This window comes from Chiloscyllium punctatum, chromosome 2 (assembly GCF_047496795.1).
Source record: "Chiloscyllium punctatum isolate Juve2018m chromosome 2, sChiPun1.3, whole genome shotgun sequence".
Taxonomy (NCBI): domain Eukaryota; kingdom Metazoa; phylum Chordata; class Chondrichthyes; order Orectolobiformes; family Hemiscylliidae; genus Chiloscyllium; species Chiloscyllium punctatum.
This window is the reverse complement of record NC_092740.1, coordinates 132,223,281-132,250,781: the sequence shown is the minus strand read 5'-3', so window position 1 is coordinate 132,250,781 and position 27,501 is coordinate 132,223,281. Positions and strand designations below refer to the sequence as shown.

At 39.9% G+C, this 27,501-nt stretch overlaps 1 protein-coding gene across 4 annotated transcripts in view; it reads right to left on the bottom strand.

Annotated features, from left to right (window-relative positions):
• cntln (centlein, centrosomal protein) overlaps positions 1 to 27,501 on the bottom strand; it is a 461,183-nt gene that overhangs the window by 284,043 nt on the left and 149,639 nt on the right. For all 4 annotated transcript variants that reach the window (XM_072589059.1, XM_072589060.1, XM_072589058.1 and 1 more), the window contains one exon: positions 7,696 to 7,821. In XM_072589059.1, the coding sequence (XP_072445160.1) occupies positions 7,696 to 7,821 (126 nt within the window). The remainder of the gene's footprint in view (positions 1 to 7,695; positions 7,822 to 27,501) is intronic.

Below are 27,501 nucleotides of genomic sequence, written 5' to 3'. Positions count from 1 at the left end.
ATACCTATAAAAGTTGGCAAGGGTATTCATGTCAAATATCTTCAGCTGCCTGAGGAAGAAAAGACGTTGTTGGGCCTTTGTAACCAGTGCATCCACATGAAGAGTCCAAGAAAGCTTGTTGTGGATGAACATTCCCAGGAGCTTGACACTCTCCACTCATTCCACCTCTATGCTGTCAATGTGTGTGGGGGGGTGGGCATGAGTAACATTCTGCCAAAAGTCAATAATGAGTTCCTTGGTTTTGCCGGCAATGAGTTCTTCTCATTGCACCATTTTTCCAGGTCTGTCTGTAGTCTGTTTCGTCACCACCTGAGATTTGACCAACTGTGATGGTGTAATCAACGAACTTGTAAATGGCATTAGTCTGGTACTTGGCAATGCAGTCAGGGGCATACAGTGAGAACAGTAGGGGCTGAGTACGCACCCCTGGGGGGGCTCCAGTGTTGAGTGTTAGTGAGGATGAACCATTGTCCCCAATCTTCACTGATTGTGGCCTGTGAGACATGATTTCCCAAGCACAAAGCCATGTTGACTATCCTGAATCAGTTCTTGCCTTTCCAAACACATGTACATCCTGTCCCTCAGGATTCCCTCCAACAGCTTGCCCACTGCCGACGTCAGGCTCACTGGTCTATAGTTCCCTGGCTTGTCCTTACCACCTTTCTTAAATAGTGGCACCATGTTAGCCAATCTCCAGTCTTCTGGCACCTCACCTGTGACTATCGATGATACAAATATCTCAGCAAAGGGGCCAGCAATCACTTCCCTAGCTTCCCACAGAGTTCTAGGGTACATCTTTGGATTTATCCACTTTTATGCGTTTCAAGACATCCAGCACTTCCTCCTCTGTAATATGGACATTCTTCAAGATGTCACCATCTATTTCCCTACATTCTATATCTTCCATGTCCTTCTCCACAGTAAACACTGATGCAAAGTACTCGTCTAGTATCTGCCCCATCTCCTGCGACTCCACACAAAGGCCGCCTTTCTGATCCCTGAGGGGCCCTATTCTCTCCCCAGTTACCCTTCTGTCCTTAATATATTTGTAAATTCCCTTTGGATTCTCCTTAACTCTATTTGCCAAAGCTATCTCATGTCCTCATTTTGCCCTCCTGATTTCCCTCTTAAGTATACTCCTGCTACCTTTATACTCTTCTAAGAATTCACTCTATCTATCCTGTCTATACCTGACATATGCTTCCTTCTTTATCTTAACCAAACTCTCAATTTCTCTCGTCATCCAGCATTCTCTGCACCTACCAGCCTTTCCTTTCACCCTAACATGAATATACTGTCTCTGCACTCTCGTTATCTCATTTCTGAAGGCTTCCCATTTTCCAGCTGTCCCTTTACCTGCGAACATCTGCCCCCAATCATCCTTTGAAATTTTTGCCTAATACCGTCAAAATTAGCCTTCCTCCAATTTAGAACTTCACCTTTTAGATCTGGTCAATCCTTTTCCATCATTATTTTAAAACGAATAGAACTTTGGTCGCTGGCCCCATACTGCTCCCCCACTGACACCTCAGTCACCTGCCCTGCCTTATTTCCCAAGAGTAGGTCATGTCTTGCACCTTCTCTAGTAGGTTCATCCACATACTGAATCAGAACATTTTCTTGTACCCACTTAACAAATTCTTCTCCATCTAAACCCTTAACACTATGGCAGTTTGGAAAGTTAAAATCCCTGACCATAACCACCCTATTATTCTTACAGATGACTGCGATCTCCTAACAAATTTGTTTCTGAATTTCCTGCTGACTAGGGGGTCTATAATACAACCCCAATAAGGTGATCATCTCTTTCTTATGTCTCAGTTCCACCCAAATAACTTTCCTGGATTTATTTCCAGGAATATCCTCCCTCAGTACAGCTTTCCCTTCTCTCTTGCCTCCCTTTCGGTCCATCCTGTAGCATTTGTTTCCTGGAACATTTAGCTGCCAGTCACGTCAATGGCTGAGCCACCTTTCTGTAATTGCTATGACATCACAGTCTCACGTTCCTAACCATGCATTCACTGTTGGGCCTCTTGCGTTGAAATAAAAGCAGTTTAATTTATCAATCCTACCTTGTTCTCTGCTTTGTCCCTGACTGCCCTCACTGCTTGACTTGCTCCTTTTCTCAACTGTAGCAGTCTCAGATTGATCACTTTCCTCACTATCTCCCTGGGTCCCACCATCCACCTTCCGAGTTTAAATTATCCCGAGCAGCGCTAGCAAATCTCCATGCCAGTATATTAGTCCCCTTCCAATTCAGGTGCAATCCATTCTCCTTGTACAGGTCACTCTTTGCCCAGAAGAGATTCCAATGATCAAAAAATGTGAATCTTTCTCCTATGCACCAGCTCCACAGCCAGCATTCATCTGCTCTATCGTTCTATTTCTATCCTCACTAGTTTGCAGCACCTGGAATAAGCCAGATGTTACTACTATTGAGGACCTCCTTTTTAAATTCCTGTCTAACTCTCTATATTCTTCCTTCAGAATTTCATCCTTTTCCCTACCCATGTCATTGGTTCCAATGTGGACAATGACCTCTTGCTGGGCCCTCTCCCCTTTGAGAACACTCTGCACCCTCTCTGACACATCCTTGGTCCTGGCACCAGGGTGGCAACACACCATTCTGATTTTTTTGCTGCACGCCTCAGAAACGTGTCTGTCCCTCAGACTACAGAGATCCCTAACACAATCGATCTCTTGGAATCCGATGTACTCTTCACTGCATTAGAGCCAGTGTCAGTACCAGAAACTTGGCTGTTTGTGCTACATTCCCCTGAGAATCCATCACTTCCTACATTTTCCAAAACAGCATACTTGTTTGAAATGAGGATTGCCACAGAAGACTCCTGCACTACCTGCCTACCTCTCTTACCTTTTCTGGAATTAACCCACCTACGTGACTGTATCTGCAATTTTTCTGCCTTCCTATAACTGCCATCCATCACACCCCTTTGCTGTTGTAAATTCCTCATTGCCTCTCACTTTTGCTTCAACTGATCCATTCGATCTGATAGGATTCGCAACCAATGGCTTTTATTGCAAATATATTCCACTGTAACACAAACTCTCCCTAAACTCCCATATCCCACAAGAGGAGCATATCACTCTACTGAGGGCCATTTTGCTTCTTCCAATCAACAGACCCAGAAAATAGCACCGTTTTATTCCTCTACAAAACACTGCTCCAGGCTAGCTTAATATTTATAGTTTATATTTTTAAATTTAATCAAGAGACATATCTCAAATAAACATATAATCAAGAAAGAACCCACTCTACTCACTATTGTAGATTTACAGCAAGGCTATATTTAAAACTATTCACGTATCTGTTTCTGTGCTGTAACCTCTGCCAAACTGGTTCCCCCAAGATCAGTTGTGAACTTCACTGTTTGTTTATTTTCCTGGATGCACTCCAATGTCCAGCAATACATGAATTCAACAGCAAAGGCAGTAACTGCACAGGTTCACTGCTGTGTCAGTTAACAGTGTGGGTTTCTTTATCTCTCCTGCACTGACCTGACCATGTGCTGCCTTTGTTTGTTCCTCTCTCTTTTAAAAGTGCCATTGTTTTGGCTTTTTTCCCCTCCAAACTTCCAAAACAATGCAACAGCATATGAAACAGTAATTGCTGCTCCTGGAATTTGAGGAAATAATCTCCAACACCTAAAATACCTCAAAAAAGGAATAGCCTGTTACAGCCAGAAATTTCTCCCGTCCTCCATCTGGATTACCCAGAATACATGTAGAGAGACACCTTGAAACAGCAACTGCTTCTCAACAGAAAGACAAGACTGTTGTCTTAAAGAAAGTTACCAAGAACCACAACCTGCAGTGTCATAGCAGTGATACAAAGCACTTTTCATTCATTCCCAGAACCTGTTTTGCTCAGTCCACCTTTGGGAGCAACCTACAATTGTCTGAATACAGAGGCAATGCTAAATCTGACTTAAAGTTTGTTGTCCTCCTCTTCTGATAAAAAAACGGAAATTTTTAGTTTCTGGTGGCCATTTTGTAAAACATGTTCGGTCTATTTTAAAACAGATTAGCTTTCTTCACAAAAGAAAATTAAGCAAGCCAGGCGGAGTAAATACAGATCTCATTTTTATCTTCTGTATTTTAGCTCATAACTATATCACCTTTTTCTACCATTGCCATTAGCAAAAACTGAGTCATAAACTAACCTTTTATTTCCATTAAAACATACAGTTGTGTTGGTTATTTTTAAATTGAAACACAGATATAAATTCTTAGTTCAGACTACTCTGAAGCCATGCCTCTTATGTGGTTGTGACAGGTGCACTGCCAGTCATGCCAGACAGCCTGCTGTCAATATCAAGGAGCATGGAGAAGGGTAGTGCCATTTTGGCACTGGGCTTTGTACAGAGATTCCCTGCATGAAAGTGATGGTGGATTCCATGAGAGCACTTGCAGACCTGGACCAGGATGCAGGATCTGATAGATGCTGTCTCTGCTTCCACTGCAGCACCAGCAAAAGCATTTGGGAACTCACGTTGAGATGATGCAAGCTCAAACTGCTGCCAGTATAACTGCAGATACCAAAGGGGCTTGCAGACTGTAACAACACTCTAGTTATCTGTGCTCCAACACATCAGTTGGTTTGCCAGGGTGAGGGGAGGGCTCAATTGGGTCTGCTCGGGAGAGGAGGAATGGTCAAGGGTCAGGAATGATGGAGGAGGGAGACAGAAGTCTGTTTGGGTCTGTGTCCAATAGCAGGGGCCTGCGTCCAATAGCAGGGGCCTGCGTCCAATAGCAGGGGCCTGCAGGGGTTTGGTGGCTGGATGGGTCACGTTGTGGTATGGTGAGAACTGATATTGGATTCTGCAGGGTGATGAGGAGTTGGGTCTGGGTGGAGCTAGAGAGTGCCAGATCAGGGTTTGTTCGCAGGGAGGGGGATGGTGGTGGAGAATAGCAGGAGTGTAAGTGGTCTGGGGGAGAAGTAGTTGCTATGTGTGAGATAAGCGTGGAGCCTGCTTAATAATCATTCAAGAGTTATACTATGTATTCTATAGACTAACATTTCCTTAGCACTATTTTATTTCATCAGACTTCTCCAAAGTCTCTGATTAAGAGAGAGATTTTTACAGGGATCCTAGTGTAAAGGCTGCCCAGCAGAAACCTTAGCTTCCTGAACAATTCCTTCAGAACATGCTAAATGGGGGTTCTGGAGGGCTCCTATGTGCAACTCCCATCCATATTTCAATAGCAACCGTCTGGCCAACAAAAATTCTGCCCAAGATGTATCACTGTAGACTTCAGCAAGTTAAACAACCAGAATAGCAGTGAAGAGGAACTTGGGGTTGTGCTCATTAGCACTAAGTCGATTACATCGAGATAGATGATGTGTTGGTTGGGAATTGAGCATTATGACGTCAGGTGGTGTTAAAGCCACAATTGAATTGGCCCTGATCTTATTGAAAGATGCAGAACGTTCAAGGGGTTGAATGTCTTATCCCTGCTCAAATTTCTTATGATTCTAGATGGTGAGGACTATGCCCTTTCAATAGCAAGACTGTGCAGCACACAGCAATCCATAATAAATAGTACACACCCTATGAAGAAATATAAGGATCTTCCACAGCAGTCAGATTGCAAAAGCATTGTAATCACTACATTACACACAACAGCAAGGCATACTGTTTATACATACTACCTACAAATGAAAGTTTCACAACGAAATATTGAATCATTTAGTCAGCGATTAGCCCTTGTTGCTCAGGAACCAACTCTCAGTTGTCATGATGGCTCAAATGTGCATCAACTGTTGCAGATTGAAGGCATCATGACAATTGCCAGGATACGAGGCAGTGACTTACATAACACCTAATGTATGACTGCACATTACCTGCACTTTCAGTGAGTGGAATCCTCTCCAGTGTAGTACATTTTAGGGTACCATACAGCATAACTCTCAGCATACAGTAAATGGCCTGTCAATAAATTGGTCAACTCAAACTCTTCCAAATTCACATGTGCATTTGTATTCAGCTGTCATGAAATATCGAGCCTTTGTGGCCTCTATTATGGAACAAGTCAATGATGGCAAGTCAAGAGATCTGGCAATGTTTCCAGGTCTAGTCTGGAAGCAGCCAGACAAATAAAAGTTCTTTGTCATAGTTATCTTCACAACCACTGGTAATGCCATATTTGTCCTGTTCTGACACTGCAGTTGTGGCTACATCAGGCAACAGATTGCAGGGAGACCTTGGTTGATAAACCAAAGCCATTTGGGATTCCACTCCTCAATTAGGTTCAAATGAAAGCAATATGTACAGAACATTGTTGGCAGATATAGCTTCCTGCTAAGATCCTTATTTCATCTCCTCTTCCAGCAATATATCCTACTCTGTGTTACCTCTGCTTATTCTCTCCTTCGTGTTAGAGAACAAGAGAAATACAAATTACCATTTATATCTGAGAGCAAATAATTTGTGCTATATCACTAAAAACAGGACAAAGTCCTTCAACAAATGCTACACCATTACTTGTAGACTTCAGCAAGTTAAACAACCAGAATGGCAACAGAAAGCAGAAGAAATCAATCAGTAGCTAAACAGAAAACAGTTGATGATCCCTTTGAATACTGCTGTTGGGGACCTTCTCTCTGAATATCAATGTACATTCAACTGTGAATTTGTTAGCATCAGCTCAAGTGTTCAGATCAAAGATGACAGCATCGACATCAACTGCCTGTTCTGCATAATTCCAACAGACGGTCCCAGCTCTCACTTCCACCAAAAGATCATTTGGCAGAGTCAGCATGTGAAGCACAGCACAACCTGCTTTGCCTGTCTGAAAGTAAAATGGCACCAACAGTGCTGAAAACATAAGTCCAAAATATTCAAAACTTTGCCAAATGTCGTCACAAAGGCACATTGTCCAATGAATTGATTTCCAAATCAGACTTACAATCAACTAATGTTAGTGCAACACAACAAAAATAATGACAGGTGTGAGAAGAACACTATTTGGTGGGATAAGAACTGAAGTATATACCTTTCTTAACCATTCTCCATTGACATGGAATGCATTCCACAGGAGAATGTAGGTACTCGGTCAGGAAACAGAATCAGCGAATGGGGATCTTGCAAATTACAAATAGGGGATCAGGAAATTTGTGTTAAGGAGGTCCAATCATCCTGCTGCTTCCTAGCCCAACAAGAAAAATAAATAATACTTCAAAACCCAGCCTCTTCCAGCATCAGGTTTCTCTCCCTTTCAAACGTATACTCTCCAGGTGAGTAAGTCCCTCACAGCTTGCAAACAGAAATTGCAGACAAATCTCACTGATAATATTAGTACCCAATATATACAAGGTTACCAAGCTTCAGGACAGTGTCAGTGGCCCCTGCTCAGCTTTGGAGGCTAAAACCAGCAACTGTCAGCTCCTTTGTCCTCCCATCCATCTGGTCAGATAAAATAATTTGGACTGTTTTTAAGCAGTGGTTTAGTCCAGGTTTATTTTATAGGGTTCAGTTGAACATGATGAAAATAGAAAACACAACACCATATGATTGTTTAAAAGGAAGCCTGATATTGAGGAATTCTGATTTCATGCAATGCTCCAACGAACAGGAACTAATTAACGGGATAGCTACTTCGAGCTTAACTGACTCAGTGTGGCATGTATTAAAATAGTCAATAATCAAGTGTTTACTATATACTGTACAATACCTTCATTTTTAAAAGTTTCTCAAGGCTCTCAATCTTTTGTTCTGTTTTGTTTAATTTTATCCATTCCTCTGTTTCTCCAGTACAGCTCCTTGGAGATAGAGATCTGGAACGTTTCACAGACAGATCCTACAGTAAAGAGCAAATGACATGGTTACTGCCAGACCAGTGGAATCATATAGAATTAATGAATGGCACAGCACAGACAGCGGCCATTCAACACTGTGCACCTGTGCCACCTCTTGAACAGCTGTCAAATGAATCCCATTCTCCTGTCCTTTCTGTACAACCCTGCAAATTATTCCCTTCAGCTATATATCCAATTCTCTTTGGAAAGATACAATTACACCTGCTTTCACCACCTTGTTGAACAGTCAGTTTTGATCCTAACAACTGCTGTGGGCTTCTGGTGATTTATCAATTCATCTTAAATCTTATGTTATTGTCCATTCTGTGCCTGGAAGTTGCTCCTTGTTTCTTTGGTCAAATCTGCATAATTTTGAACATTCCTCTTAAATTTCCTCTTAACTTTTTCCTCACTAAGAAATATAAACCAGCTTCTTCAAACAATGGAAACCCCTTGATCCTTTCTGCCTCACAAACTTCCTCAGTACCCTCTCCAAGGCCTTGACATAAAGTATTTAATGTCCAGGACTGAACACTCCAACCGAGGACTAACCAGCATTTTATAAAGATTTAACATAGCTTCCTTACTTTTGACTCTACTCCTTCTGATAAAACTAAGGATCTGAGAAGCGGTTTTCAAACAGCCTGCTCAACTTGCCTGCTACTTTCAAAGATTTGTGTATATACACTCCCATGGTCTCTGTTCCTGCGCCCTCTTTAAATAGACATATTTAAATAGGCATAACATTTTAGCTCCAGTACAAGCACTGTAGAATACTAATAATGATTATAAAATTTCTATATAGAATACCAAAGGAATAACAAACTGAATTATAACCATGTTACCACTAAAGACTTCTCTGCAACTCACTAATGAGTATATTCATTTACATTTACATTGTTTCTTCCAGAATAATGATCTCCCATCAGGGAAGGCTCATGGGTTATAGACACAGAAATGCAGAAAGGCTCATTACAAATAGGAGATACAGGCTGTTCTAATTGGTCTATGAGGGTCCAAATTTGGATATGATAGGATAATAGTGAACAAGTGGGAAACTGGATTCCCTCCGTCCTTTGAAATGTTTTCACCTGAAAGGTTTGGCGGGGGAGGGGGGCATCTGGTGCCCTAGAGAATAGGACTAAATAAATCTGAATACAACAACATAACAAAATTGATGCAATGATGTCCACAAAACTACAGACCAGTGTATTTCCTACCAGGACTGCAAAATATCAGAAATCTCACATCGACATGTCATATTTAAAATGTTTCCTTCTTCCTGGCGGAAATAATAATCTAGAAACTTCAGTTCACAAAGATGCTATACGACTTTAGATACTTAATCTGGTCATAAATAGGTGGCTGTATATTTTGTTTTAGTTTTCCCAATAAAACAACAGGCTGATCAGCTGCAGGTATGTCTACAGCAACAGTATTTTAGTCACAAGTACACATTTCACCATAAAATACCTTTCACACAACACAGATCATTGGACTGCATGTGCACATATTTACTGAAAAAAATGTCTTTAACCATTCAATGTGAAACATGACACTGTTTACATTTGCTGAAGAATTCCTTTTTGCTATTTTTGCTCCAGTGTACTCTTCTCTGATTTCCATCAACATAACCTTCTGTTCTCTTCTCCTTCATGTGTTAATGTAGTGTCTGTACTACTCACCTCAACCATTTCCTGTGGAATTAAGTTAACATCCTCAAAAAAGTTCAAGATAGCACCGACACCGTGCAACTCCTTGCAAGCTCCCTCCAATAGATCAATCAATCACCGCTGTTTGGGTGAAGAAATGTCTTTTAAATTCCCAATCGGATTGTTTTATATTATGGCCTCCAGTTTTCCATTTGTCCACAAGTGAAAACACTCTGTGTCAACCATATCAATTTTCTTCAAAAGTTAAAGAACTTCCAATAGATCATTCCTCAATCTTCTCTTTTCTAGAAATATTCATTTTATTCAACTATCAACCTATTCATTCTTTCCTGATTATTCTTGCAGTTTGGGTGTCAGCCTTTTAAATGTTTATTTTTCTTCAAGTGTATTCATTGAGCCTTTAGCTTTTGCAACACACATACACACACTCAGTCACTCACACTGTGTGTGCCTCCCATTCCACATCTGTGATCTTCCGTTCTCCTTTCAGAATGTGCTTGGATGCTGCTCACATGTTGTTATAGTGGCTCTTTTACAGCTGCTCATTAGTGGGTGGGCTTTCAGTCTCCTGCAGATCTGGAGTGGTTTTTCTGATTGATCAAGCTGAACATAATCACAACTCACCCGGTCGTTTGTGCACGCTGGTGATGTTGATGTTCAGTGTTATACATATTTTTTTTAAAAAATCCGAGCAACCAAAGAAGCAACACCATCATAGAGATTTTAAAAAAAACTTATGCTAGTTGTTTTTCAGTTTACCTTTTTAGAAGCAGGAGTATTGTTTAGATACACTTTGCGTAAATGTGCATTAAGATGACCGATAAGGAATTTCATCACAGTGTTTTACTTATAAGAAATAAAAATGCAATTAACAACAACTGGATTTGCAATTAGCCACATGTATTGGACAGTGCTGCTTTACTTCACAATTAAAGTATTAACAGCTAAATGTCTTTCATATTGACAGAAAATTGCCCTCACTAATCTTGTACAGGAGTGATGTTGTGCACTGGATAATTCAAGCTTACTCTGTATTTCATTAAATACACAGTTATGACAGAGTTCAATCATTTTAAGATTACTACCAGATTCTACATTTCATACAAGACCTTTTGTACAATGCATATATAGTGAATATTATGCATGTGTGTTCAAACAGCACACAAGTAAAAGACACCAAGCAAATCCCTCATTATTCCTTTGAGAACTGCATTGTCTGAACCAAATAAACCACAAAAGTGAGCAATAAGATCCAATATGATCGACAGAGATCTTGATTGTAAATTGTTGTGGGGAGCTTGAAAAATCATTCAAGAGACATAATAGTCAGAAAATAGAAACCTTGTTTCTTTCACATAACAAGTCACAATTATTTTTCATGAGTAAACATGGTACGAATATTTTTAATATTCAGTTATGGTTATGTCTCCACTAAGTAACCAAACTATACACCAAACAGTAGATTCACCTAGGCATGTGTCAACAACAGATATCCAAGAGAAAAAGAGTCTCAGCGTTTGAACCCATTTCTGGTCGGATTCCTTTGCCTCGCAATTCTCCGACTGGCTGCATTGTTGGTTTGGAACTACGCTGGAAAATTTCTGCCTCAAGAGGAATACAGAATTTCTTCTAAAATACATGTTTAATGTCCAAAGATGTGCAGGTTAGGTGGATTTGCCATGCTAAATTGCCCATAGTGTTCAATGATGTGCAGGGCTAGGTCAATTAGCCATAGGAAATGCAGAGTTACAGAAATCAGGTAGGACATTGGGTCCAGGTGGGATGCTTTTCAGAAGGTCAGTGTGGACACGATGGGTCAAATGGCTTGCTTCCACACCACAGGGATTCCATGATTCTATGAATATCAGTGCTGAGCTCAATTTCATGAAAATGCTGCTATTTGTCTTGTAAAGCCTATTTTGAGCCAGTTTACAGTAAACTCCTTATGCAATGGTGCTCTTAAAAGGGGAACATCCTTTCAAAGTTTCTTCCTCCTATTACTAATACAATGCTTTGATTTTTGTTTGACCAACTGTTAAAAATTATTTTTCAACCAGTTTTCAGAGCTGCATTTGCAGCTTGCTGACAGTCTCTACATCTTAGTTTGCCGGCACCAATGGCAGAGGACAATTGATCCCATAGGCTTCAATCCCTTCTATCCTAAAACCAAAAAGCAATACAAAATTGACATAGCACGTTTTAGTTAGATTACGACCACTTTTTAACTTTCCTGATGTTGGCACATAACAAGGCTATAGTGTGAAATCAGCTCAAACTCCACAGTCTGTGTTGAGAGCCTGCAGCCATCTAAAAAATATTTGTGAAGCTTTTCAGTCTTTCACATTTCTTCCAATTTAAAACAAGAAAACAATTTGCAATGGTCCCTTGAAGGGCCAGAGGTTCTGCATTCAGCAACTTTTGCACACTCAGTTCATTGGTACTTCAAGTAAAAACAATGACTGCAGATGCTGGAAACCAGATTCTGGATTAGTGGTGCTGGAAGAGCACAGCAGTTCAGGCAGCATCCGAGGAGCAGTACTGTTCCTCGGATGCTGCCTGAACTGCTGTGCTCTTCCAGCACCACTAATCCAGAATCTGGTTTCCAGCATCTGCAGTCATTGTTTTTACTTGAAGTACCAATGAACTGAGTGTGCAAAAGTTGCTGAATGCAGAACCTCTGGCCCTTCAAGGGACCATTGCAAATTGTTTTCTTGTTTTAAATTTGGTACTTCAACCAATAGATATTTGTAATTTGAAATGAAACTCAAAAAACGTCCATATAGAAATTGAAGGCAGTCACTACAAAATGTTTAATTTCACATTTTCTTCAAAAACGATCAAATAGAAACTTTATAGAAATATTGCACACAACACAAACACAAAAGTTATGGGTGTTTTAAGATTAGCTGTAATCAGTTCCAAACCAAAATCCAGTCATTTTAAGTGCATGAGATGAATTCAGTATTTACTATTGTTTTTAAGTAAAAGAGGCCTCAAATAACTTTCAGCTGTATTCATGTAGTGTACTGGAAATTCTGATCTATATCAGTACACGTCAGAAAATCAAAACCTTTTAATTTTTTTTTGTCCACTAGCCAACCACAGTGGCACAAAACTGAATCATCAGAGTGCTGCAACTGATTGTCCCTGGCTGTTGCACAAACTTTTCAAAGCAGAGTACTGCTAACTACAATAAATTCCACATTTCAAAACCTTCTTTAGAATGTAAAGAAAGTAAAGTAAGGGCTGGAAGGAAGGGCGAGATAGCCACACTAGTAAATTAAGAAAATAAAAAGACAATGTGCAAATCTTTGTGCAATCATCATTATACTTCAATCATCTATATGATGTTGACAGGTGATTGCTGAAGAGTAAGGTTATCTGTTCAGCTGGCTTTCCTCTTCCAACTGCCATTCCTTGGTCATTTAGTACACTCTGGTTTCTCTTTTCTTTTCAATTCTCCTTTCACCTGAGCCTAATACTTGCCAACAAAGTGTGAAACTGAAGGAATATTACCTCCTCCTCTGTTTTTCCAATGTACTTATGCCAGGTCAATGACACTTTCAAAACAAAAAAAATCAGAGATGGGCTTTCTTAGGTTGTGAGACATTGGGTAGTGCAAAATGCAGATCAACTGAACAGTTTCCAGGCATCATTTTCCTTTGTGCAATTGAATTGAGTTTGTTTGCCCCAGCACCATTACTTTCCCAGAGAAAGTCTTAACATCCAACAAGCTTGTAAGGAAAAGAGAACCACCAAAGGAGAATGTCAGACAGGTCTAAGTGTAGAAAAGACATTTTCTTCCCATCCACAAGTGCGCACACTCTTGCATGTACAGAAGACAGTGAGCATAACATGCTTTAGCAGCCGGTTAACAGCCTGGGACAGCAGATCCAAAGTGACAGATATATGTGAAGACCTAACTGTAGTTCCCCAGAAACATTCAACCACAGCTTGTCAATCTTTGTGTTACTAGACAAGGTAGGCATGTAAGGTAGGTTAGCAAACCACAGCTCATTGGGTGCATCCACCATTGTTGCACCCAACAAGATTAGGCTTGGCTAACTGTCCACAAATGACATGTATTTTGAATGTAATGTTTGGTTGTGCCATCTACCATGAGGACTTTCATTCCTAACATGCACCACATGACTGGCAAGGACAATGAGTATAGCTGTAACCCGAAATCTGCTTCTGCCATATGCTCGGAACACAACAGTAGAGACTTATGATATAGACTGACATACAGACTGACTTTGATTCAACAATCATGGCAGTCACTTCAGTGCATCTCTGACAGAGCATCAGTGTTTGTTTGCTCTTTTGATACCAGCAGGTGCATCCTTTCCCTTTAATTCTGTCCATCTTATCTCAACTCACTCCGCTAGTAACCATGGCAAAGGCCATGAAAAGACTGACATGTCTCAGAGCCTTTCAAAAGGCTTTCAGAATTTGTGTCACTTCAGCTTAACTGTACCCATCCTGTAAATTCCCCACAATTATACACTGCACCAGGATCTGAATGAGCATGCCAAACTTCTAAGCCAGAAAGCCCTTATATTTAAATAATTTAACATTCTAGCAAAATTAATATCAGATTTTAACCATTTGTACCAAACAAAATATCAGTGAATCAGTGTGAAATCCAGTTCAGCTTTATGGGATACATCATAGAATTATAGTTACCCAACATGGCAGAAGGAGGCCATACAGCCCATTAAGTACGCACAGAGTGTCTGCACAGCATCCCACCCAGACCCAGTCCCTACCCGGATCCTGTAATTCCACATTTACCTTGGCTAACCTACCTAGCCTCCACATCCCTGAACAGGGAGAACAACTTTACCATTGCCAATTCACCCAATCTGCACATCTTTGGACTCTGGGACGAAACCGATGCACCCAGAAGAAACCCATGCAGACATGGGAGAACGTGCAAATTCTGCACAGTCATCCAAGGCTAGAATCGAACCTGGGTCTCCAGTGCTGCGAGGCAGCAAAGAGCAACCGTGTCAGTATTTGCCATCCACACCAACTCATCGCACAGCCACAGATGAGAATGCAGGAAATGGTAAAGTGTAAACATTGTTTTCAGACTATGAGAGATATACTTACATGTTGAGTGCCAAGCACCACTGCATGAGAAAGTTCTTACTCACTACAAAATAAATTCTGACTTAAATGCAAAATATCTGGAAATGCATAGGAATGTACCATTTTCACAGAATTACTTCACTGGAAATGACACAAATCCAGTCATGTTATACTTCTCCAACAAGTAGATCAGTCAAAACTAAATAATTCACAAAAGCAAAGATCAACATGAAATTTCAAGCACTGGAAGATTTAGTAAAGATATTTCAAAGCTTTTGGAATACAATCTCAATAGATTGTGGCAATAACCTGGCTATTTCAATACAAGGGCGTGTATTCAAAACATGCATGCCCAAACCAAGCAACTGCCTGGCAAAAAAGCAGAATGAATAAAAGCACTACAGGTCAAGTGTAAATCGTATCCCTCAAGAAAATGAGTCAAAATTAAGAAGGTACTTTTCACAATTAAATAAAACTCATTCATCAGTAGAATTTGAAAAAGAGATTGCTTGCTGCCATAGGCTCTCGCCTCCTGAAGCATTAGCAACCTCACAAATAATTGACTTTGTCTTCAACTTTGGGAAAAAATTAGCTATTCTAACATCTGAATGAACATAAAACAGTACAGCACAGTATAGGCCCTTCAGGCCTCAATGTTGTGCTGACCCTTTATCCTACTCTAAGGTCAAACTAACCTACATGTGCCTATCCAAGAGTCACTTAAATGGCCCTAATATATCTGACTCGACTATAACTGCTGGCAGTGCATTCCACACACCCACCACTCTCTGTGTAAAGAACCTACCTCTGACATCTCCCCTAAACCTTCCTCCAATCACTTTAAAATTATGCCCCCTCATGATAGTCATTTCGCCATGGGAAAAAGTATCTGGCTATTCACTCTATCTATGACTTTCATCATCTTGGGGTACACCTCTATCAAGTTACCTCTCATCCTTCTTTGCTCCAATAAGAAAAGCCTGAGCTTCCTCATAAGACGTGCCCTCTGGTCCAAGCAGCATCCTGGTAAATCTCCTCTGCACTTTCTCTAAAGCTTCCACATTCTTCCTATCATGAGGCGACCAGAACTGAACACAATATTCCACGTTTGGTCTAACCAGGGCTATCTAGAGCTGCAGTATAACCTCATGGCTCTTCAACTCAATCCTACTGCTAATGAAAGCCAACTCACCATATGCCTTCATAACAACCCTATCAACTTGGATGGCAACTTTGAGGGATCTATGAGCGTGGATCCCAAGATCCCTCTGTTCCTTCACACTGCCAAGAATCCTGCCTTTAATCCTGCATTCAAATTTGACCTTCCAAAATGAATCACTTCACATTTTTCCAGGTTGAACTCCATCTGCCACTTCTTAGCCCAGCTCTGCATCTTGTCAATGCCCTGTAGCAAACTACAACAGCCCTCCACAATATCCACAACTCCACCAACTTTGTGTCATCATCAAACTTACTAACCCATCCTTCCACTTCCTCATCCGAGCTGTTTATAAAAATCACAAAGAGCAGAGGTCCCAGAACAGATCCCTGTGGAACATCACTGGTCACCAAGCTCTGGGCTGAATACTTTCCCATCTACTACCACCCTCTGTCTTCTACAGGCCAGCCAATTCTATATCCAGACAGCCAAATTTCCCTGTATCCCATGCCTCCTTACTTTCTGAATGAGCTGACATGGGGAATTTTATTAAATGCCTTGCTAAAATCCACTTACACCACATCCACCGCTCTACCTTCACATCCTCAAAAAATTCAATAAGACTTGCCCTCACAAAGCCATGCTAACTATCTCTAATCAAACTATGCTTTTCCAAATAATCATAAATACTCTTTCTCAGAATCCTCTCAATAATTTGTCCACCACCAACATCAGACTGTCATTTTCTTGAACAAGGGAATAACATTCACCACCCTCCAATCATCAGGTACTACTCCAGGAGACAGTGAGGACGCAAAGATCATTGCCAAAGAAGCAGCAATCTCCTCCCTGACTTCTTATAGTAACCTTGGGTATATCCTATCTGGCCCACGGGACTTATCTATCCTCATGCTTTTCAAACTTCCCAGCACATTTTCCTTCTTAACATTAACTTGCTCGAGCGTAACAGCCTGTTTCACGCTGTCCTCACAAATGACAAGGTCCCTCTCACTAGTGAATACTGAAGCAAAGTATTCATTAAGGACCTGCCCTATCTCCTCCGACTCCAGTCAGAAGTTCCCTCCACTATCCCTGATCGGCCCTATCCTCACTCTGGCCATCCCCTTGTTCCTAACATAAGTTTCAGAACACTTTGGGGTTTTCCTTAATCCTGCCTCTAAATGAATGGATCAGTCATTCCTCCACTGAACAAGAGCTGGTGGACTTTACAGATCCTCTCTAATAAAATTACTCAAGAAGGAAGTAAATTCACAATAGCATTACCCTGTATTTACCGAGATATTAGCTATGGATGCTTGAACTATGCAATCAATTAGTTGGGTGATGCACAGTCAGCAGACTGCAAATTAAATTGACAGAGAAAATTCATAGATATCAGAGTCTTCTTATGAAATTAAATATGACATCTTTCTATCAGAGTAATATCGGTCTAGTTAGTGTTCTCTTTTGAGGATACACCAGACATACAACGTTGGAGCAGAAAGGGACAGCTTTATTCTATATCTCACTAAACTATCGCTGGTATGGATCTGCTTACTGCTAACACTAGGTTTCTGAAAAAGAGAGATTGATTCTTTTACATGTGTATCCCACATATTGAGCACAAAATTCGAATATTTTAAAAAAGCATTCCTCTTGGTTACTGAATTTTGAAATGTGGTATTTAGAAGAAGTCCCAGTTGGCAGTGAGTTAATTTTAAAACCCCAATGGTCTAGAACTTGTGCTGCAACAATGTTGTTCAGTCAGAATATCAACCAGCTGTTTCTGAATTTCATAATTTTGCCCTTTTGGCAAGAGTATTCACATACGAGCACTATCTGCAGTGTGAATCTTATAAAGGCAAGATACTGGAAAGATTCCAAGTGGCACTTCTCCAAGCTGACAAGTAACTATACAGCTACCATAGTTGAGGTTCTGCTTGAGCTCAGCAGGATCTTCCACTTTACCCCAAAAAGTTTTTTTTTTCACTGATCAGGGTGTGATTTGATTTTGAAACATCCCAAGATTCCCATTTCAAACATTTATCACTTATACATAGAATAGTTTAATACAAACTGCCCATTCAACGTACTTTTTCAAACGTTCATCCTGTGCCCACTCCTTAAGACCATGGTAAAAAGTCAAGGTCAGATTATAAAATGTAAGGCTACACTTGCCTATTCCTTTAATTCTAGAATACTTCAATAACAGTTTTGGTGGGTCTTCCAGAGTGTAAACAAGATTACATTTTCCATGAGCCCAGAAGGCTAATGACAAATATCAGTCATATGACCACATCTTGTCTAATTCTACAATATTCTTCCTATAATATTGCAATGAGAAATCTACAACACATTGCAGGTAAAGATGGCCAATATCCTTGTCACATCAGAATTACACTCAGTTATAGTTAGGTCACATGGGATTGAGGGTGACCTTGCCAATTGGATATATAATTGGCTTAATGGCAAGAGGCAGAGAGTAATGGTGGAGGTTGCTTTTCAGACTGGAGGCCTGTGGCCAACGGTGTTCCACAGGGATCAGTTCTAGGTCCTCTTTTATTTGTCATTTATATAAATGATTTGGATGAGAATATAGAAGACATAGCTAGAAAGTTTTCAGATGACACCAAAGTTGGTGGCATAGTAGAGCGAAGATAGTTTTCTGAAATTACAAAAGGATCTTGATCAAATGGGTCAATGGGCTGAAAAATAGCAAATGGACTTTGATCTGGATAAATGTGATGTATTGCATTTCAGTACAACAAACAAGGGTAGGGCTTATACAATTGACCATAGGGCCTTGGGTAGTATTGTAGAACAGAGTGACATAGGAGTGCAAGTACATAATTCTTTAAAGTTCACTTCACATATAGACAGGATGATTAAAAAGGCGTTTGGCACACTTGTCTTCATTGCTTTGTACAGGGAACTGGTGAGGCTACTTCTGGAATACTGTGTTCAGTTCTGGTCGCCCCACTACAGGAAGGATATTATCAAGCTGGAGAGAGTTGAGAACAGATTTACCAGGAAGTTACCAGGTATGGAAGGTTTGCGTTATAAAGAAAGGCTGGATAGGCAGGGACATTTTTCATTGAAGCATAGGAGGTTGAGAGGTGACCTTATGCAAGTTTATAAAATAATGAGAGGGATAGATAGAGTTAATGGTAGTTGCCGTTTCCCCAAGATGGAGAATTTCAAGACCGGGGGAAGAGCAGGGAGATTTTAAAAAATCTTAAGAGGCAAATGTTTTACACAGAGGGCGATTTGCATGTGGAATGAATTTCCTGAGGATGTCTTGCATGGGGGTATAATTACAATGTTTAAAAGACATTTGAATGGATACATGAATAGGAAAGGTTCAGATGGATTTGGGCCAGGAGAAGGCAGGTGGGACTAGCTTAGTTTGGGATTATGTTCGGCAATAGACTGGTTGGACTGAAGGGTCTGTTTCATACTGTATGACTCTATGAAGGAAACTTTAGGGAAATCCTTGAAGTCCATGCAGTTTATACTGTAGACTTCTGAAGAGTTGTTCTGAAGTTTTTATTTAAAAATGTTCTTCCCAGAGCAAAAAAGTTACTTTGGGGTCTGTATTTTCTCATTGAGTACTTACATTCTAGCACTTCCTGAAAAACCCACATAGGTGGAGTTCTTCAAGAGCACACTGAAGCCGGCAGTAAGTGGCATAATCAGCCTAGGCTCTCAAGACTGGCTCAATTTCTAAATCGAGATCCCTTGGTGAATCTGGCAGGTATTCAAGCACAACATCATTCGCATGCCCAAAATGTTAATCTGATATTTTCGGTATCTTAATTTGTTATTAACTAACACTCGATCTGTACAGTACAAATTAACATTGAAAAAACATACGAGATTAATCGACACAATCTATTCTGCAACTGCCTCATCCTAATTTATATGTTTTCATTCTAGACTAGTAAGGACCTGACTTGAATGCCTCTTTATTCAAAAATGTGAGATTTTTCAGCTATGTTGATTCTATGACTCCTTCCAAATAATCACTGTGGGCATTAAAATGTAAAAAACTTATTCAATGTAACAGCTCCAAGACGTTGGTCAAAATATACTGACAGTGTAAATGGGGCCAGAGATGGAATCACAAGATTTTCTATTTTTCTGTGGTTTTGTGACATTTATTTCACTGGGTAAGAAGACTTAAGGTTGGCATGTATAGATGTGAAATATTGACCACTGCATCTCTTCCTAACATTAGAAATAACCATCAAGTCTAATGATCTACTCAGCATATTGCATTGCCTTTTATTCCTTTGCCTTTCCTTTAACAACTCTTGCTGTATTCATACATGCAAGGTAGCATACAAAGAACCAGAAGACCATCTAATAGTTGATGCATTCTTTTAAAGTGATTATTATACTTTATTTTATTGTCAAAAACAGGCACATTCATTCGCATTCTAAACATTCACGATCTGCACAGATTTATACCACATCACAAGGGTGGCACAGTGGCACAGTGGTTAGCACGGCTGCCTCACAGCGCCAGAGACCCGGGTTCAATTCTCGCCTCAGGTGACTGATTGTGTGGAGTTTGCACATTCTCCCCGTGTCTGTGTGGGTTTCCTCCCACAGTCCAATGTGCAGATTAGGTGAATTGCCCGTAGTGTTAGGTGGAGGGGAATGGGTCTGGGTGGGCTGCGTTTCGGTGGGTCAGTGTGGACTTGTTGGGCTGAAGGGCCTGTTTCCACACTGTAAGTAATCTAATCTAATCAAACATATCTGTCCACTGACAGGCATCTGAACTGCTGAGGTAAAGCATTGGACTTCTTCCTAGGACAAATAAATTTCTAAAAATTACTGTACCTACGGGTTGAAAATTGATGCAGTGCTCAAAAAAAGTCACTTGCTTATTGATATGACCAGGTGAAGAGAGGAAAATCAGGTCATGTCTTTTCAACTCTATCGTGGTTATTCAAAACAATTTTTGTTTTAATTTTCCTGAAAACACACAGCTTCCATGCTTCAATTAAGATGTCATTAACTAGACCAAATTTCAAGGTACCTTTGAATACAAGAAAGAGGAAGTTTATTACCTACTAACTCCAAAAAAATAATAAAAATGCAACAGCAAACACAAACACACTGTTACAATGCACTAGGTGCCATGCCATAAACCTGAGCCCCACTATTCCTGGTGTCACTCCCAATGGTGATTTTTTTTAAAGGTACACACAGTATTCCAATTTATCTGCCCTCTAGACTAATGCTGATAGAAATCAAGAACTAGGTTTTTGTACTAAACAAAAATTATTACAAGTCATAAAACCACAAGTACATATAAACAAATATAAACCATTATCATAGAACACAACTAACTAAAATTCTAATCTCCACATAAATTACCCCTTTCAATACACAGACACAGCCAAACACTGAGGGAAAATAGATTATTGCCAGTGGTACAAAAAAATTAGAAAGTCAGTTCAGTGCTCTTTGATTCCCAATTACAATGATGAAAAGGTCCTACATCGGCTCGCAAGACTCTCTTCTTCCTTATCTTCCTCTGTAAGCAATACTGAGTGAATGATTCGTTTGGAAAAGTCTTTATCAGGTCAAAAGTCACAGTTCCCAGAAACTACTGCAGGAAAGGTAATTGGTTTTGAACTAGTAACAGTTTTAAAATAAAGTTTTTTCTACAGACAACAGGATGCTTCTCCCTGGAGAGAACAGCACACCCTTCTAGGTCTTTCTTTTTCTGTGGGTATCTTGTCTCTGTAATTTGTTTCTAGTTTCAACCTATTCAGTTAACTGGGAACCAATCAGATTAACTTAGAAAGAAGTCCTTGGTTCCTGACTACCTGCCCTTTGCAGGAACACTTTGCAACACAAAAAAATTAGAGTCCACAACAGGTATCAAATTCCTTGCTGAGTTATGCAGCCATCCTGATAAATCCCAGTTTTTAAAAAGTTTCCTCCTTGTAGTCTAGAAGTTTTAAAAACACAAGCATAAAAATATCTGGCTCTTGCAAAATGTATAGATAGTAAGTTCAAGAAGGAGAAAGTATTTGATATGAACAGGAAGAAAAGGTTACACCGTTTTAAAAAAAGTCACGAGTCTTGGAGGTGTTGGATTTTAAATCTGAGGCTAATTGTTTACATGGTAAGTCACATTCTACAGCAGTGGCAAAGTTGATGGATCTTGAGTTGTTAGAGAATGATTGTTGCCCCAAGTTGTTTCTTTCACTGGGCACTTATATCAAGGTTGTAGGAGACAAGGAAAGAAAGGCTAACAGTGATTGTTATCAATTTATATTTGCATGGTGCTGAAAATGAGGTTTTGTTTGAAATATTTCATCTTGCACTTATCTTAACAGTGATTATAACAAATACCACTATAAAGAGAAAATAACACTTATACTCTCTCAGAAGAAAATGCCAATTGGTTGGCAAGTGGGTTCTGATTGTAAAGATGTAGGAGAATGCACCAGCGTATTACAACTAACAGTTAATATAAAGCTGTGTTTAAATACAAGACTTTTGCCTATCCTTTGTTCTGTCTCTCTAGGTTTTGTCTCCATTTATCCACTCACTCATTTTATCCCCCGTCCCCAGCAGTATACGAAACACCTTTTCCTAACTGTTTCTAGCATTGAAGGAGGGTTGCTGCACCTGAAATATTAATTCTGATTTTTTCTTCACATATTCTGTCACATCTCCTGAGTTTGTCCAGCAATTTCTGGTTGGTTTGGTTCATATACCACATTATTCATTTGTACAATAAGCAGAATTTCTTCAGGCATGATGATTTGGAGATGTTGGTGTTCGACTGGGGTGTACAAAGTTAAAAATTACATAAACCAGGTTATAGTCCAACAGGTTTATATGGAAGCACTAGCTTTCGAAGTGCTGCTCCTTCATCAAGTGGCTGTGGGTGAAGGAGCAGTGCTCCGAAAGCTAGTACTTCCAAATAAACCTCTTGGACCATAACCTGATATAGTGTGATTTTTAACTTTCGGCTTGATGACACCATGCCTTTAGTAGCAAACATCATTCCTGATGTTACTGCATAGTAGCAGCACAAAATAGTGAACTTCACCTGTTCCTCAAACTTCTGAGATAATCTGAAAGAGACTGGGCACTTTTCAGGACCAACAGTGATAGCCTTAAGGTAATTCATGAGTTTGGACAATATAGAGTGAGACATTACCCAATATCCTATAGGTTGGCTCAGGCTTTATCTACAAGGATGGAACATTTGCAGGTACTGGAAGCTGCATATATGAATACAGATGTTTCTGTCCCTTACAGACAGAAAAAATACAGACACACACAGTTTGTGTCAAATCAACAGAATAGCTGATAGACATTGTCTGGTTCATTGTTTAAGACAACACTTTGACCAATCTGAGTCAATCTGCTTGGTGCAAAACATAAAATACAATGTGACAGTTAACTGTCAATCTTCATTAACTGGTGCATTATTCATAACTACACCTATACAAACCTGATCCTATTCTCCAAGAATCAGCATTCTCCTCTCATGTACCATAAATTTTGTTCTCCTTTTATACTTGTAAGTAGTCTTCAATACATTTAAGAAGTTTTTAATTTTGCACTTGCAATGCCAAGACAGACAAATCTATTGATTACAAGTATTAGAAAATTTGATTAGAATAGTTAGGTAATTTTGACTGGTACAGATTGGATAGGCCAAGGGGTTTTCTCTGATGTAGATCTCTCTGAGCGGAAAACAAATATCTTCAACAAAATATGTCATTTTTTCACCAATACTCAAGTTCTGTAAAACCAAATGACAATTTATATCTCTTTTCCATATTTTATTCGAATTACATGTTTTTTTCTCTCAAGATGGATGATCTGCAGGCAGCTTTCATCTTAATATGTAACTTCCAGAAATGTGTGGAAGAACCAGGAAATACAAATCTAAGTTTCACCGTTTTTTTATAACAATGTTATTTTAGACTCATATTGATTCTTCTTCACTAATGGCTTCATTGGCTTCGCTCAAACTTATCAGGTGATCACAGCAGCCATTTTACGTGAGTACTTGCCCTCTTTTAAAATGGTACTTCACTCAATGAAAACCTCAGAAATGAAAATCAGATGATGGATACTGGAAATCAATGGCCTATGTTTACTATTATCATAATACTTGCAACAAACAAAACTCAAGTCATAGATATCATTGCTGGCAGAAAATGTGAAGTGCAGGAAATTTCAGAAAACTAGTGAAAAAGACAGGATGCTGTCCCTAAAGCATCCTCAATGATCTAACTTATGCAAAGAAAACAATGTTTATTGGTTTAAATTGCATGTTCAATAAAAACAGCCCCTGAGAAAACACTTCAAAGGACCATGAACACACTCAACATACTTGATTATCTTCCAAAGAATTCCCATTCACATAAAGTGAACTGAGCATATTTTAAAAAATGGAATAAACATCATGAACCAATTTTCCATCCACCCCCCCCCCCCAACTCCTAAATTAATGAATGCCTGGTAATTATCATAAATCACAGCAGATGGGTTGACCCAACATATAAGACAGACGATTATTTTCAGTCCCATAATTCATGATTTTGCATTAACTTGACATATAAGTTGACACCTTTTTATAGCCATGTTAAGCTATAACATATTAGTAGTCGGTCTCAATTTCTCAACTCATAAATGCATATGTATCTTATAACTTAGGGTATCATAACTGGACAGAAAGGATCCAAACAGGTAATAAAGGCTATGTTGCAAGGACACACAGGAGTTTAAGACAAGCCACACAAAATACAACTTACATAATAATTGAGAAAGATGGCAACCACACAAATATACAATTCACTTTTATACTCAGCACATGGGTCAAACTCAACTATTGTGATTGATTTGGAGACATTTCAAACGTCACCTTATCCACCAACATCCACTGCACCTTAATTTGACATTTAGTTGAATTCAACATATGTTGTTATTCCATCTGGCTCAGTCAAGACCCCCATACTCTCCAACTTGCCAGGATGAAGTGTCAGGGAAATAGAATCAAGAACAGAACATGGAGACAACCAGAAAATTAAAATAAAGATGAGGACCCAAAAAATTTGAGAGCAAGACAATTTGTAAAGTGCAAAAACAAAACAGAAATTATGGAGAAACTCAGCAGGTCTAGCAGCATCTGTTTAAAGGAAGCAGAGTTAACATTTGAAGTCCATTGACTCTTCAACAGAGCTATGAGCAGCTCGGAAAAAGTGCTATTTATGCTGAAACTGAAGTTTGGGATGGTTGGGAGGTGGATTAGTGAGTGGATAGGAGGAGGTGGAGCCCAGACAGACAGAAAGAGAGAAAGTGAGAGAGAGAGACATGAAAGGGGTAGACAAACAAGGTGATTATGAATGGAAGGTCAGCACAATAGAAAAAAATAATAAAAATGAATAAATGATAATAAGAGCTAAGGGTTGGAGAAAATGGACAAGCTTTGCTGAATGCCACCCATTTAATGTGATAATGTGATAATGAGAATCAATGACTGTGCTAAAAGCAACACATATCATAACAGGACCGGGTTAGTGAAAAGCAGAGAAGGATGGAATTAGGCTCTAAAGTTATTGAACTCGATGTTGAGTCCTGGAGGGAGTTGTTGAGCTTGTACTGAGGCTTGATGGAACAATGCAGCATGCCTACAACAGAAATGTTAGCCAGGGAGCATGGTGGTATGTTAAAGTGGTAGGCAATAGAAAGCTCTGCATTATTTTTGTGGACAAAATGTAGGCTTTCTGCAAAGTGGTCACTCAATCTGCATTTCATCACCCCAGTGCAGAATAGACCACATTGTGAACAGCAAATAAACTAAACTAGATTGAATGAAGTACAGGCAAATCACTGCTTTATTTGGAAGGTATGTCTGGGGCCTTGAATGGTGAGGAGAAAGGAAGTAAACAGGCAGGTCCTATACTTTCCATGATTGCATGGCAAAGTGTCATGACAAGATGTTGGAATTGGAGCAGGAGTGCAGCAGAGTGCCCTGCAGGGAATGGTTTCTGCAGAAGGCTGTCAAGGGAGGGGAGGGGAATGTGTCTGGTCATAATCCTCTTGGAGTTTACAGAAATGGCAGAGGCTGGTGGAGCGCTAAAATGAAGAGCCAAGGGATCCTCTCCTTGTTGTGAGAGGGAAGTGGAGTGAGGCCGGAATTGCATGAGATGAGTCAAACATGGCTATGATAGTGGGCAATCTTTATGTGAGGAAAAAGGTGGACATTTCGAAAGTCCATCCTGCAGAAGGTGACATCAACAGAATAGATGCAATAGAGACGGAGGAACTGGCAGAATGGAATCGAGTCTTGACAAGAAACAGGGTGTGACAATGTAAATTCCAGATGCTGTGGGAATTGGTGGGTTTGTACAGGCAATTGGTGGCTAGCCTATTCCCAGAAATGGAAACAGAGACATCTTGGAAAGGAAGGGAGGAGTAGGAGATGGGCAAGGTGAAGGCAGGGTAGAAATTGGAATAGAAGTTAATAAATATTTCCATTTCAGAATGAAAGGGAAGCAGCACCATGGATGTCATCAACATACTGGAGAAAGAAGTATGAGGATGGACCTGAATCGGATTGGAGCAAGGAAAGTTCCATGTACCCCATAATTGCAGGCATAATTGCAACCCATGAGGGGTCTATTCTGATGATGCTACCTTCCACAGGGGGGCCTCAGAAATGCCTAACCTTTTCCCTCAACTATGTTACCATGGTCCTAAGTCATTTTCAACCCATCACCCACACTTTTGCTCTCACTCCTTCTCTCCCCTTCACTCCCACAATGATACGATCGCCCTGGTCCTCACTTCCCACACAACCAGCCTCTGCATCCAAAGGATTGTAAGCTGACATATAAGTCACCTCGAATAGGATGACACAACAAAATACATATTCACTTTTCCTCCTTTGTCAGTATTCTGCAAGGATCATTCCCTCAGGGACATTCTGGTCCACTCCTCCTCTATTTCCAACTTCTCCTCACACCCCTCAACACCTTTACGTGCACGTTTTGAGAAAATTTGTAGCTCAGGTTGAGGTTTTGCATGTAGGTTTGCTCACTGGGCTTGAAGGTTCATTTCCAGGCGTTTTGTTACCTTACTAGGTAACATCTTCAGTGGGCCTCAGAGAAGCACTGCTGAAACTTCCTGCTTTCTATTTATATGCTTGGGTTTCTTTGGGTTGGTGATGTCATTTCTTGTGGTGATGTTATTTCCTGTGGTGATGTCACTTTCAATTCCTTTTCTTGGGGGTGGTAGATGGGGTCTCGCTATCTCAAAGCACAACATCTCATTTTCCATTTGGGGACCTTGCAGTCTCTGGGACTCAACATCAAGCTCAATAACTTTACAGCCAGATTCTGTCTTCCCATGGTTTTACCCACCTATGGAAGTGAAAAATAACTTTCACTTAGAGTTATGAGTAGATAGGATAAACAATATTTTGCATTCATAATGGCCAATGTTAAAAGATTCTAAAGGCTAAAATGTATGTTTGTCTATGAAGTAATCTGCCATTATGAATCTCCACGGAACTGTCTTCACTATCAAACAAAATTTAACCATGAAAAACATGTGGCTCACAATAAATAGCTTGGCTTCAGTGATTAGAGCAGTAACAAAATAAAATAAGGCAAAATTTTCCCAGCATCTGAATGATATGGACAATGTCAAGAATACAACAAAAATGAAAAAATAAAACTCTCGACATTAAAAAACAAATGTCTGATTTT